At 42.3% G+C, this 14906-nt stretch overlaps 2 protein-coding genes across 3 annotated transcripts in view; both read left to right on the forward strand.

Moving 5' to 3' along the window:
• Positions 1 to 142: 142 nt before the first annotated feature.
• Positions 143 to 8562, forward strand: LOC118367827 (zinc finger protein 271). Its single transcript, XM_052494683.1, has 2 exons — positions 143 to 308; positions 4697 to 8562. Exon 2 carries the CDS (start codon positions 4797 to 4799, stop codon positions 7338 to 7340), a length of 2544 nt encoding a protein of 847 aa, XP_052350643.1. The 5' UTR covers positions 143 to 308; positions 4697 to 4796; the 3' UTR covers positions 7341 to 8562.
• Positions 8563 to 13532: 4970 nt separating this feature from the next.
• znf1035 (zinc finger protein 1035) overlaps positions 13533 to 14906 on the forward strand; it is a 28307-nt gene continuing 26933 nt past the window's right edge. For both annotated transcript variants that reach the window (XM_035751462.2, XM_035751464.2), the window contains exon 1: positions 13533 to 13755. The gene's annotated coding sequence lies outside the window, so the exon portion shown is untranslated. The remainder of the gene's footprint in view (positions 13756 to 14906) is intronic.

Below are 14906 nucleotides of genomic sequence, written 5' to 3' on the forward strand. Positions count from 1 at the left end.
CAATTTTTGACAAAGATAATACATTCATACTACAAAATAGAAGGGTGATACACAGCCAATACAGTAGGTGACGGCATTCACCTATAATATTTGTTTGCGGACCGCCATAATACCAAAGAAAAAGAAGAAGACTAGCCGATGGTCTCCGCCCCTTTCTCCTCCCCTGATTCTTATAATTACTATATAGAAAAAATGGGGCTAACTAGCGGGGAACTGGGTGGATACAACACGATTCACAATGTAACATAAGTGGAGCGATATAAAGAATGGGCAGAGAAAGTCTAACCTAATCGGACTTTAGAAATGTGGTAAGTACATTCCAGAGTTCGATCCGATACAAGTTGTACCTAACCTTGCTAGCTAGCTTTATGGACGGTCAGATAGGCCTCGCGCAATCTACGCTAGCTAACGTAGTAGTCGCGGTGGCATCATTGCGCAAACAAAAGCGAAGAATTGAGCTAGCTATCTTGCTGCTGTCACCTGGTTGTCTCCTTACAAGCCAGATACAATGCATTTCACACACATGTTCGCATTTCGTTTTTATTTACACTAAATAACTTTTGTAGAGTTGGAGGCGAGCAGCAGCCCGACATTTTGTTGGTATCAAGACAGCTGTCACGATGCTTTAACTATGGCTCTACACATGCCGAGAATCGCTAACTGACTATGTGGCCATTGGCCAGACTGTCATAAGGGCATCTAGTGAACTTATTTCATATATACAAAAATATATCTGGGCATACAGGGTTGTGAAATGTATCTAGCTAGCTAGCTAACCCCGTTTAGATAAGAATACAGTTCATGTAGCTACGCAACTTATTCAAAATGGACACTTCTAGTGTATTTTTGAGTATGGATAGCTAGCTAGCTGATTTTAGGTAGCTAAATTACATGATTTTAAAAATGATCAGCGTTTTCAACTGTTACTGACTTATTTTTCATAACTGTACAAACTGTACATAACTGTTCTCATGAACTGTAAATGTAGCTATTTGGTAGAACCTGACCGATATGAGATGTTTGGATCTGCTTTTAGTTTGTAAATGTTCACGATAACCAATATATCTGCCAACATTTATATTATTATAGCTGGAATAAAAAATATTTAAAGAATCTGTATGGATTGTGTTTAAAGCAGCTCTACAAAGGTACCTCAGAAAGCTGATTTCATAATTTATTTTTAGGAAAGAACATTTAATGTAAGCACCACATAACATAGCACCAGAAAACCAAAACTTTTATTGGGGGCGGGGTTATTCAAGCGAAAGGAGGATAAACTGCAGAGATTGCAGCAAAAAAAAAAAATGTGTCCTAAGACTGAGCTGCATCATGCTAGCCAGTTGGAAAACAATGAACTGGACAAGTTTTCTATGTTTTGTTATTTCGATATGTTTTCATTGATTGTAGGGCTGTAGACACTAAATTCTGGTAGTTGTCAATTGAAAGGAGAAACTTAAATGAGCACGGTTACGTGCACACACTACGATTATTGTGGATAGTCAGATTAACATAATAGTTTGTTCTAAACAATACATTTGTCAAATCCTGTTTGCATGGACACATTAGAAATCAGTCTACCTGATGGGACTTAAATAAATGCAGAAATTGATAATAAAAAGAAACGTCCCAGCAGCGTGACAGTGTTCATTTTTGCAAAGCCTATTTGATTCGGATCAAATACACAGCCGGAAAGCCGATTGTAGCTGTTTACGTGTCCTAATAAATCGAAAGATTGCTCAGAAAACCAAGTGTTTTATTTGGTGCATGTTTACTTCGATTTTGACTGTACGCCGATTAAGATAAGCAGATACGTTTCGAGTTAGGTCAGGGTTATGGGTAGGATTTAGCGTAGGGATGTCCCAAGGATACCAGGTGGCACTAATCCTCAGTGAACAGTGTCAAGTACTCTCACACAGCTAGTTAGCTGGCTAGCACTCGTCATGGAAATGGGGGTGGTGAAACGTGAATAGGAACCAGTCTCTGACAAGTGTCAGCCCATATATTAAAACTTAGCTACGAAACGCTACTTTGTAACATGCTATATCGTTTGTACCTATGAAAACATTTGAATGACAGAGCTTGAGGAATACCCTTCGCAAAGATGAAATACAGTGCATTCGGAAAGTATTCAGACCCCTTTTCCATATTTTGTTACGTTACAACTAGAGGTCGACCGATTACGATTTTTCAGCGGCAATACCTATTATTGGAGGACCAAAAAAAGCTGATACCGATTAATCGGCCGATTTTGTTTTATTTATTTGTAATAATGACAATTACAACAATACTGAATGAACACTTATTTTAACTTAATATAATACAGAAATAAAATCAATTTAGCCTAAAATAAATAATGAAACATGTTCAATTTGGTTTAAATCATGCAAAAACAAAGGGTTGGAGAAGTAAAAGTGCAATATGTGCCATGTTTAAGCTAACGTTTAAGTTCCTTGCTCAGAACATGAGAACATATGAAAGTTGGTGGTTCCTTTTAACATGAGACTGCAATATTCCAAGGTAAGAGGTTTTAGGTTGTAGTTAATATAGTATTTATAGGACGTTCTCTCTGTACCATTTGTATTTCATATACCTTTGACTATTGGATGTTCTTATAGGCACTATAGTATTGCCAGTGTAACAGTATAGCTTCCGTCCCTCTCCTCATCCCTACCTGGGCTCGAACCAGGAACACATCGACAACAGCCACCCTCGAAGCAGCGCTACCCATACAGAGCAAGGGGAACAACCACTCCAAGTCCCAGAGCAAGTGACGTTTGAAACGCTATTCGTGCCCACCCCGCTAACTAGCTAGCCATTTCACATCGGTTACACCAGCCATTAGGCTGATAGGCTTGAAGTCATAAACAGCGCTGTGCTTGCAAAGAGCTGCTGGCAAAACGCACTAAAGTGCTGTTTGAATTAATGCTTACGAGCCTGCTGCTGTCTACCATCGCTCAGTCAGGCTGCTCTATCAAATCATAGACTTAATTATAACATAGTAACACACAGAAATACGAGCCTTTGGTCATTAATATGGTTAAATCCGGAAACTATAATTTTGAAAACAAAACGTTTATTATTTCAGTGAAATATGGAACCATTCCGTATTTTATCTAACGGATGGCATCCCTAAGTCTAAATATTGCTGTTACATTGCGCAACCTTCAATGTTATGTCATAATTACATAAAATTCTGGCAAATTAGTTCGCAATGAGCCAGGCAGCCCAAACTGTTGCATATACCCTGAGTCTGACATTTCACCTGGTTAATATGGCCTGCTTTTAGCTAAATATGCAGGTTTAAAAATATATACTTCTGTGTATACTTCTGTGTATTGATTTAAAAAAAGACATTGATGTTTATGGTTAGGTGCACGTTGCAGCAACGACAGTCCTTTTTCTCGAATACGCACTGCACCGATTATATGCAACGCAGGACACGCTAGATACATTTGTAATATCATCAACCATGTGTAGTTATAACTAGTGATTATGATTTATGTTTTTTTATAAGATAAGTTTAATGCTAGCTAGCAACTTACCTTGGCTTCTACTGCATTCGCGTAACAGGCAGTCTCCTTGTGGAGTGCAATGAGATGCAGGTGGTTATATATTATTATATTATTATAGCGTTGGACCAGTAAACTGTAAGGTTGCAAGATTAGAGCCCCCGAACTGATAAGGTGAAAATCTGTCGTTCGGCCCCTGAACAAGGCAGTTAACCCACTGTTCCTAGGCCGTCATTGAAAATAATGTGTTCTTAACTGACTTGCCCCGTTAAATAAAGACTAAAGGTATAAAAAAAATTGGGGCTAAAACGGTGCCCAAAAATACAGATTTCCGATTGTTATGAAAACTTGAAATCGGCCCTAATTAATCAGCCATTCCGATTAATCGGTCGACCTCGAATGGAAATATCTCGGGAAGTGAACGATAGAAGTGATGTGACATGCAGCCAAAATGGATGCGCACATTTGCCACACTCAAGGGACACGAATGTTGTCATTGACCTGCTGATTCTTTTTTTTTTACTCTGTCTAAGCTGTAAGTGTCCCATATACCTCACCGTAAAGCCGCCTTGAAGGCGCTGTAAAGCACAAGTCTAAATGCTTGGAAGATTGACGGTGCGCGTACCATTCACTTCACTTTTGTCATGGGGAAACCCGTTGGATGACATTTTTTTTACTACAAAAAGTGGACTTTCATGTTTTGCATCAGACTGGGTTAAAAAGGAGAATCATTTAAATCATTAGTATGTCCATTTCCTACCAATTTCTGAAATGTGTTTGATAGTTACTACCACATAACTTGATCACTCATCAACTCTTACTGGGTGTGGCGAAAGCTTCTCAAAATGGTTGACCTGAGGGTATTGGAAGCAAAGTAAGGTTTCGATCAAGGTAACTGTTTGGCTGCTCTTTTTTTAGGCCGTTTTGATAATAGGAAGGGCTAGTATCTGGACAATACAGGTGTCAATTGTCTCCATCTAATTTGAATGTGACTGAATTAATTTGTTTCAAAAGGTGTCACCCTTTTTAACAGAATTGAAAGCTGATATAGGAGAGGCTTGGAAATTTGTAGCATCCAATCATTTTTGTTCCTACTCATGGTGTTGTAATTAAACTGTTATAGTTAGTCAGGACCAGCACCTGCGCCATATGTTTGGTAAAGTAGTAACTTATTTTTTCTCTTTCAGTTGTTGACCAGACAAAGGAAGAGTTCTACAAAACAAGGTGCTCATGAAGAATGGAACTAACCATGTTTAACATTTAACTTTGGTCATTGAACACACCCTAATGGATTACGTAAGCTCTGCTGAACCAGATGTTGATGCCTTCATCTGCACAGAATGTGGGGATGGCTTCAGGCGCTACCTTGACTTGGTTAAACACATTACTGTTCATGAACGACTCAGGACTTATGAACGAACAGATTCATTTTCCCTTGACAGTTTGCCCAATGGGTTTCAAGTTCCCCGTGAGTATGCTCTCCATGAAAATGGAACTTTCATAGTGGTTGACAGATCTGGACCATCAAACAACCCTTCTGTCAAGCAGCCATCTTCAACTTCTTCACCTTATCAGAATTCAAAGACCATTGTACTTACAAGTAAACCAGCCAAAACTGATCTACGTGTTAACACAGTATCTCACTCCCAGTGCCGCAGTGTCTCTCCTCTAAAACAGTACCGATGCGAAACATGTGGAAAATCGTTTAACAACAAGCTGAGTTTACAACACCATCAACAGTATCGGAATTTAGAGCAAGGTTTTAAGTGCACCTTGTGTTGCAAGATCTTCACAGATAAAGAGAGGCTAAGGGAACATCTCCAAGAACATGCCCATGAAATATTTTACTGCTGTGATCAGTGTGGAAAACGCTTTCTGAAACAAGAGACACTGTATGCTCATCAAAAAGAGCAGCATGGATCGCTGGGGTTCAAACAAATGGGGAAGTCAGACAATAGTCAAGAGAACATAATACAGAAAACATATCCCTGTAAGAAGTGTAATCTGTGTTTTTTCTGGCTCTCCGACATGCAGAGCCACTTACTCAGTCATTCCAAAGACAAACCATTATCTGTGAACTCTTCATCCAAAATCGAGCAACAGTCTCAGAAAGATGAGCTATCACATACCATAGAGTACAGCGACAGCACCCCTACCGATGTGACCAAACAGTACAGCAGCGGCACCCCGACTACCGATGTGACCAAACAGTACAGCAGCGGCACCCCGACTACCGATGTGACCAAACAGTACAGCAGCGGCACCCCTACTACCGATGTGACCAAACAGTACAGCAGCGGCACCCCTACTACCGATGTGACCAAACAGTACAGCAGCGGCACCCCTACTACCGATGTGACCAAACAGTACAGCAGCGGCACCCCTACTACCGATGTGACCAAACAGTACAGCAGTGGCACCCCTACTACCGATGTGACCAAACAGTACAGCAGCGGCACCCCTACTACCGATGTGACCAAACAGTACAGCAGTGGCACCCCTACTACCGATGTGACCAAACAGTACAGCAGGGGCACCCCTACTACCGATGTGACCAAACAGTACAGCAGGGGCACCCCTACTACCGATGTGACCAAACAGTACAGCAGGGGCACCCCTACTACCGATGTGACCAAACAGTACAGCAGGGGCACCCCTACTACCGATGTGACCAAACAGTACAGCAGGGGCACCCCTACTACCGATGTGACCAAACAGTACAGCAGTGACGCAACTGTCGATGTGAAGACCCAAAATGGCAAATCTGATTCCAAAACACCATCCTCTTTCAGACCATACCGCTGTGGTTTGTGTGGAGATCGCTTCCAGCAGTTAACGGACTTGAAGGAGCATCATCTTACCCATCAAACACAGGAAGAAATTGACAAGTTAAATAAGGATTCAGAGTCACAAGGAGTTGTAAAAAAGTGGCAAAGGTATACTCGCATTGAGTGCATCGTAACAAAAGCACCTGCAAGGAAGGGAGGAAGGCCCCCACTTTATAAAAAAGGCTCTGGGACAAAATTACATCCATGCAAGCACTGCCACCGTGTATTCAGTCACTCAAGTAGTCTGTCTCGGCACAATAGATCCCACAAGGGGACTCTTCATACTTGTGTTCTCTGTGGGAAACATTTTCCACAACGCTGTGATGTCCGGAGGCATATAGCCATGTATCACAAACCTGAATTAGAGAAGAAGCCAAGTCTTAAGTACTTGGCATTGCATTCTAAACCAGATGGTGGTTCCCAATTGAATTCTGATGTGTTGGAACAGAATGTGTCATCTAAAATAAAACCCAAAAAGTCTTTAGACAGTGTTGTTACAGAATTGGACAGTGACAATGGTGAAGATCAGCAAACCACATCTACTGGAGAAGTGTCCGCTGCTCCTAAGGTACGGAGGAACTACAAGTGTGACCAATGTGGGAAAAAGTTTGGGCTGCTGTGTGTGTACCAACGGCATTTGCGGTACCACAAAAGGGAACCAGGTAGTGAAATGGTTAAGTGCCCTCACTGTCCAAGTCGCTTCCGGAGTTCTTCTGCTCTAGGACGCCATCTTGAGATTCACCCAAGTCAATTAAGGGGGGAAATGGACATGGAAGGACGGGCATCTCCCACTGCTGACTCCAATCCAGACCTGGACTCTGACCAAGACAATGTAAAGGATTTAGTGGGTCATGGGGACATTGACGATGTCATGGGTGGGAAAGGTGAAAAAATTGGTCCAGCAGAGGTGCTGTACGAATGCACTGAGTGTACAGAGACCTTTTCCTCCTTGCAGAAGTTTCTGAAGCACCAGAGTTCTCATGGGTCCGATAACCTTGGCTAATGGAAACTATGCATGGTATTTATATCTGGAGGTCCGAACCCTAACTTGAGATCAATACACATACCACATATTGTTGCACTGTTATGCAGACTTTACGAAAGTCCGAGTTACGTGCACGTCCCAAGTTAGGATTCTTGCCTTGATGCTGGAGCAGTTGAACAAGTGTTTAATTTTTTTATTTTTTTTAACAATGACTTGAGGAACTACAACCAGTATGGTTCTTGGGGTGGGTGGGTCATTCATTCTGAACCAGAGTAGGATGACATTGATGTAGCACTGCATAGATCGAGATGGTGACTTAAGAACTGGGAATTACTGAGATTTGTATTTTCTACAATCATGTGAATTTGAGGTTAGTTTTGTATCAATGTTTTAGATTGTTTTGGTTACTTCAGTTAAACCTTTGACAATACCCCTGGAAATGCCATGGGAATAATGCCTTAATATGCTCATTATTGAAGCTAGTAGTCGAGCACAATTTGCTAAAGACCCATGGACCCATGCAAACCGTTAAGATGGTCTGCGGTAACAATGACTGTCCATTTTGTAAAGTAATTAGAAATGTTTTTTTTACATGTGCATTTCCATTGGGATTTCACTTAAACTATTTAAGAGATTATTTATTTGCAATTGCCAAGCCTTTACATACATGGTGTCTTTCTCAAGATCAGAAAACCTGTCAGGGTGAGATGTTCCCCAACTGCCAGACCAGGAATGTTGGTATCATTTTGAAAGGTTTTCTCATGCATCATCTTTTCACTATATTGTGGCCATGTCTCTCAATTCACAAACTGGTTCTGTTATCTAGATCTGTGGTTCCCAATGAGGGGTACTAGGACCTCTGGGAGTACTTAGCCTATCCACAGGGGGTACTTGAGACCATAGGCCTACTGTAAAATGCACATGAGGGGGTACTTCAGGGGTTGTCTGGGCAGAGCAAAATTCAGTTGGTGGTACAGTAACCGAAAAAGATTGGGAACCACTGCCCTCGATGATTTCTGCTGCCAGTCCTCCGGGTGGCCACGGATCTGTTAATGCATGATCATGTTTTTCCTTAGGACACGACAAGGTCCAGTGATTCCAATGCAAGCCACACTTAGCATTGTGATGTAAATTAGCCTTTTCAAATGGTACTGTTGCTTCCTTTACTGCCTTCCAAACAAATGCATTGGCCCTGATTTTAAATGTTTATTTTTATGCCATTAAAGTTTAAAGAAATGTATTTTTTCCAAGAAATCAAAGATTGACCTTTTTTAAATGACTCATCAGTCATGGTTTTCAACTAATGATGACTGTGATATGGTGGAAATGTCATTTTTGTGACTTTCCAACTTGTGGTAGGCTAGATATTTTTCTGGCAGTGCTTTGTTGCCTAATGTTCATCCTACACAAGTTATTAGAGAAGCACCATGTCTAAGATCCATAGGATGATGGTTTATATCAATTATATACACTGCTCAAAAAAATGAAGGGAACACTAAAATAACACATCCTAGATCTGAATGAATGAAATATTATTATTAAATACTCTTTTCTTTACATAGTTTGATGTGCTAACAACAAAATCACACAAAAATGATCAATGGAAATCAAATTGATCAACCCATGGAGGTCTGGATTTGGAGTCGCACTCAAAATTAAAGTGGAAAACCACACTACAGGCTGATCCAAATTTGATGTAATGTCCTTAAAACAAGTCTAAATGAGGCTCAGTAGTGTGTGTGTGTGGCCTCCACGTGCCTGTATGACCTCCCTACAACGCCTGGGCATGCTCCTGATGAGGCGGCGGATGGTCTCCTGAGGGATGACCTGGACTAAAGCATTCGCCAACTCCTGGACAGTCTGTGGTGCAATGTGGCGTTGGTGGATGGAGCGAGACATGGTGTCCCAGATGTGCTCAATTGGATTCAGGTCTGGGGAACAGGCGGGCCAGTCTGTAGCATCAATACCTTCCTCTTGCAGGAACTGTTGACACACTCCAGCCACATGAGGTCTTGCATTAGGAGGAGCCCAGGGCCAACCGCACCAGCATATGGTCTCACAAGGGGTCTGAGGATCTCATCTCGGTACCTAATGGCAGTCAGGCTACCTCTGGCGAGCACATGGAGGGCTGTGCGGCCCCCCAAAGAAATGCCACCCCACACCATGACTGACCCACCGCCAAACCGGTCATGCTGGAGGATGTTTTAAGCAGCAGAACATTCTCCACGGCGTCTCCAGACTGTCACGTCTGTCACATGTGCTCAGTGTGAACCTGCTTTCATCTGTGAAGAGCACAGGGCGCCAGTGGCGAATTTGCCAATCTTGGTGTTCTCTGGCAAATGCCAAACGTCCTGCACGGTGTTGGGCTGTAAGCACAACCCCCACCTGTGGACGTCGGGCCCTCATACCTCCCTCATGGAGTCTGTTTCTGACCGTTTGAGCAGACGCATGCACATTTGTGGCCTGCTGGAGGTCATTTTGCAGGGCTCTGGCAGTGCTCCTCCTTGCATAAAGGCGGAGGTAGCGGTCCTGCTGCTGGGTTGTTGCCCTCCTACGGCCTCCTCCACGTGTCCTGATGTACTGGCCTGTCTCCTGGTAGCGCCTCCATGCTCTGGACACTACGCTGACAGACACAGCAAACCTTCTTGTCACAGCTCACATTAATGTGCCATCATGGATGAGCTGCACTACCTGAGCCACTTGTGTGGGTTGTAGACTCCGTCTCATGCTACCACTGGAGTGAAAGCACCGCCAGCATTCAAAAGTGACCAAAACATCAGCCAGGAAGCATAGGAACTGAGAAGTAGTCTGGTCACCACCTGCAGAGCCACTCCTTTATTGGGGGTGTCTTGCTAATTGCCTATAATTTCCACCTGTTGTCTGTTCCATTTGCACAACAGCATGTGAAATGTATTGTCAGTCAGTGTTGCTTCCTAAGTGGACAGTTTGATTTCACAGAAGTGTGATTGACTTGGAGTTACATTGTGTTGTTTAAGTGTTCCCTTTATTTTTTTGAGCAGTGTATAAGATAGGATGTAGTCTCTCGACTATAAAGAAACATCATGGCGGGTTCAGACTTCTAAATCGATCTGTGTTGAACACAAGCAATTCAATAGATCAGACTTGTTCAGAATCATGTAGCCAGAAGGGAAATTGCCTCTTTATGACCAGCGTGATCTTGTTCCAGAAACGTCTTCCCAAATGCTCAGTCTGATGGATCAACGAGTCAAACTTGGCCTTCGTTCGCCAATACAGAAAGACCGGGAGAAACTACCAGTGCAAAGGCATTGATTGGTTAAATCTGCTTAATCTACCAACCAATCATCTTCCGCAAACACTTCCCCATAACCTCGCAGTCCTGTGATTTGCTCAACTTAAATGATGACAAATACTTAACTCAAGTCACTGAACCGTTCATATCCCAGGCTTAGATGCACTTCGTGCAATAGCCTGGGGACAAGGTTATGAAAAGCGTCACTGTCCTTTGCACTGAATTGATTTAGCTATTATCTGGTTAACAGTACCCGGAATAAGGAGTTGAGTGCCGGTTAACATAAACTATGCATGATATTATGCATTTAATTACCTCGCTAGTTACAGGTCACGTCAATGTGCCATCCAGGGGTGTCTTCATTACGTCTTACAACTTTAACAGTTTACCGTTTAAGAACCAAAAGGAGCGGTGAGGGCCCAACTGAAGTTGAAAAATGTTGAGTTGGAGTGAACGGTTTCAAACGGTTTGCAACAGAATCGGCGTAATTAATATACTCCAGGTAGGTTTGTATTGAATTGCTAATGTACTTTTCCATTCTGGAAAATGCCATTCTGATCAGAGGAACACGGCCATTGTTTCCACAGCCGCAAAGGTCCGCACACATGACTCATTGACATACCGGATAAAATCAAGTCCTGGAGCATTACCTATTGCTTCCCAAAAGCAATGAATGTCTTGTGCAAAGCAAGGGAAACAACAACCGCAACACTTGCATGATGGACTGACTAGCTCACCACCAACTAGCTAGCGATTCCACATCGGCTACATAAGTGTCTATGTAAAGGACATGTAAGTGAGCACGAATTTCTCCTGATTAGGCTTGCACAGAGGCTCAGACCTTTGCCTTACTAGCACACTTACTAGCCCTCCTGAAGTGTCTTACCAGTTGGAGGATTACAAAATAATATATATTTGCTGGCAGAAGTGAGGACACTTCAGGCTGAGAGTAATTTTCACACATGCCCATGTGCTACGCTCGCCCATCAAACTCACTCAATAGTGACCCCAGTGCAACTATAGACCTGTGTCACGGCACCATTGTAAAGGACGAGTACCACTTTCTCCTGATTTGGCTCACACAAGGCTCAAACCCAGGATACCTGCCTTGCTATCCCACGTGACTGCCCTCCTGAAGTGTCTTACCAGTTGGCGCCATGCAAAAAGCTAACTCTTCACTGGCGCAAGTGGGGATAGTTCAAGCTGAGGAGTGAGTTTCACACACCCCCATGTGCTAAATCCACAAATTAGACTTTCATGTAAATCATTCATTAACGCCAATGGGAGACTTACAGAGACATTTGTTTTAAGGGTATGGATCTCAAGGCTGAGTAACCTTATTTACTTTTCTACAATCATTGGTTAGCTTGTATGAACTTTGAGACCTGTCTTTACACCGATAATCAATTGGTAGTGAGTCAAGAAAGAGTTGGTTTTCTCCACATGATCAGTCAAAAGCACGCTTCATTCCAAGAAGCTATGCTGATCATCATGGATGCACCCACTTTAACTTACTGTACCCAAATTCAATCAAGCGGTTTCATCCATATGATGGTGACAGTTTGCTTGTAGGCCTGTATTTTTTTACTGATGTTACATTTATTTGTGTCATTGTCCCTCATGATGTCCATACCCAAGGGATATGCTGACCTCCGGGTTAGAGCAAAAAAAACAAATGTGGATAGCAGTTCTGCAGCACGATTGCCACCTACTGGTGACGTGATGCACTGTGCATTCTATGATTAGTATGAAAAGTGCATTTGTTACTTGCATTGAACACATCAGCTCCTCCCGTTTTACCTGCCTTGCGTTATTTGTCCAATAGACACATTCATCATTGAACCTCTTACAGATCTCGTATTGTTCATGAATATGTCCACTTTGTGGCCTTGTCAAACCAGCTTCTAAGGATAGATTGACTTAAGATTTGTTTCCTCTTAAATTATCTGTAAATGGCATATTGGTTTGCAGAACCATACAGTTCAAACTATCTCCGGTCATACCACTGGCTATCGTTTCATTGGAGTTACATATAGTATTACACAATTCCTATTGTTTATGCCATATATTGGCCCTCAATTTGTATCTTAGGAAGAGAGTCTAGTTTTATTTACCAAGCCCAATAGGCTTAGTTTTTAACTGGATTGATTTGACAGAAGAATGCTTTACATTAAGGGGTAGCTTAGTTGTTGGTTAAGGAGTGGTGTGTACAGGTCCTTGACAACCCATGATGTTCTCAACCCTTAATGTAGACGTTATCTTATCAATAGTACCATTCCAACCTATTGCTTGGTTAAATATCATGGATTTGCAGTTGGTTTTGGAATAAACATACCCCAAAAGACAGTGAATAGCAGTAACTGGTCTATGGTAAGGCTCTTACATGTGGCTCAGGATTGCTCATAGAGGACATGAGTGGTTTCCCTTTCTTTTTTGTACAAATTCTACTATATGCTTGAAATACTGTCCTTACTAGGACATGGCATGTAATTTTGGCATTTCACTTCACTGGTATGATTTAAAGTGGTGCTGTTGCTGGAGCCCATTAAAAAAACAAAGCCACCATTTTGTCTCCAGTCCTTCTTGATTCTTGCAACCAAGATGGTGGCAACTAGGCAGAAGCAATCCAGGGCAGACCTAAAGCAGGGAAACTGCTGGTTGTTGTTCTGCTATGTAGACCAACCTAAGGGCTGCTCTGAAATTGAGGTGGGATTACACATTGGTTCTTAATAACAACATAAGTGGGCAGAGCAACACAGGACAGCAGAGTCGTCGCCTGCTTTTGAGCGAACGGAGTCATGGCACTCGCCGCAGTAGCAGCCGTCGTCCTGCGCGCATAGTGATCACACAGAAGCCTAGATGCACGCGGCAGGATGTGCGCAGAAGCTGTACTGCGCAGCCATAGAACGTGCAGGGCGGGTACTTGCAAGGTTCTCCTTCCTTTTCATTGGTTCTAATAGCATAGAGTCATAAATGTTCCCGGGGTTCGGGCACATTGTGTGATTCGATAAAGAGAAAAACAAGAAAAAAATATATTTCTGAAAAACGACCAAATTATCAATATGTTCACGAAAATGTCTAGCTAGGTAGTAACCTAAAGCATCGTGGGACCGTAGATAACAACAGGAGTCAGGACGGCGGTACGCAAAACTGCGTTGCCTGGTGAGTGCGGTTCTGAATTGAGTTCTAGATTAGAACCATTGTAGTTTATGTGGTAGTAGCTAGTTAGCTAGCCTGCCTGGAGGCAGTAGATGATAATTGCCAAGCGAACATAAGCACGTTTTAAGCATTGCAAGGGATGCCACCCTTTCCACTGGCAGGAAAACATTATTTCGAGTTATTTGGTTTGAGTGGTTAGTTAAATGCATGCTTCTTCAGACATTCTGCTTTCTGACGACCTGGCTGGGGCTTCACCCCTACCCACTGGGCATAGACCATACGTCAATTCAGCGTACATTCCACGTTGGTTGAACGTAATTTTACTGTAATTTCACTGAAATTACGTGGAAACAACGTTGATTTAACCGGTGTGTGCCCAGTGGCAGTAGGTAAGGTCTAACGTTATTGTAGTTGCTAGTAAAAGTACATGAGCAATTCAATACAAACCTACCTGGGGTATATTAATTACGCCGATTCTGTTGCAAACCGTTTGAAACCGTTCACTCCAACTCAACATTTTTCAACTTCAGTTGGGCCCTCACCGTTCCTTTTGGTTCTTAAACGGTAAACTGTTAAAGTTGTAAGACGTAATGAAGACACCCCTGGATGGCACATTGACGTGACCTGTAACTAGCGAGGTAATTAAATGCATAATATCATGCATAGTTTATGTTAACTGGCACTCAATTCCTTATTCCTTGTACTGTTAACCAGATTTTAGCTAAATCAATTTACTTAGATCAAGTTTCACGTTTCCTCAATGTTTGGGAGGTAGAGATATTCATGGGTACATGTTGAACATGCAACCCATGTAGGTTGATGTGTGATGGAAATGCTGCTACACTGGGATTATTGTAGTAAATTCCATTTATTTTTGGCAGTAGACAACCTCAACTGATTCTAGCCAAATGATATCTTATTTCTGCATGTAGAAAGCGGGAACATATTTTTGTTGTCACATACAGGGTAGGCCTAGTTACTACCCTGTTACTACCCCTAGTTACATTATTGATGTTATGATGTTAATGTAAGGAAATCAAACACTCCTGCCATTATAAAATTGTGTTTCTGAGTATGCAGCTTAACTCGCTTGATAAATAGTGCAGATACGTTCATGCTGCTTTTCTGCTTCAACACCCGTGTTAAATTAGTTG

This window comes from Oncorhynchus keta, chromosome 34, assembly GCF_023373465.1.
Source record: "Oncorhynchus keta strain PuntledgeMale-10-30-2019 chromosome 34, Oket_V2, whole genome shotgun sequence".
NCBI lineage: Eukaryota > Metazoa > Chordata > Actinopteri > Salmoniformes > Salmonidae > Oncorhynchus > Oncorhynchus keta.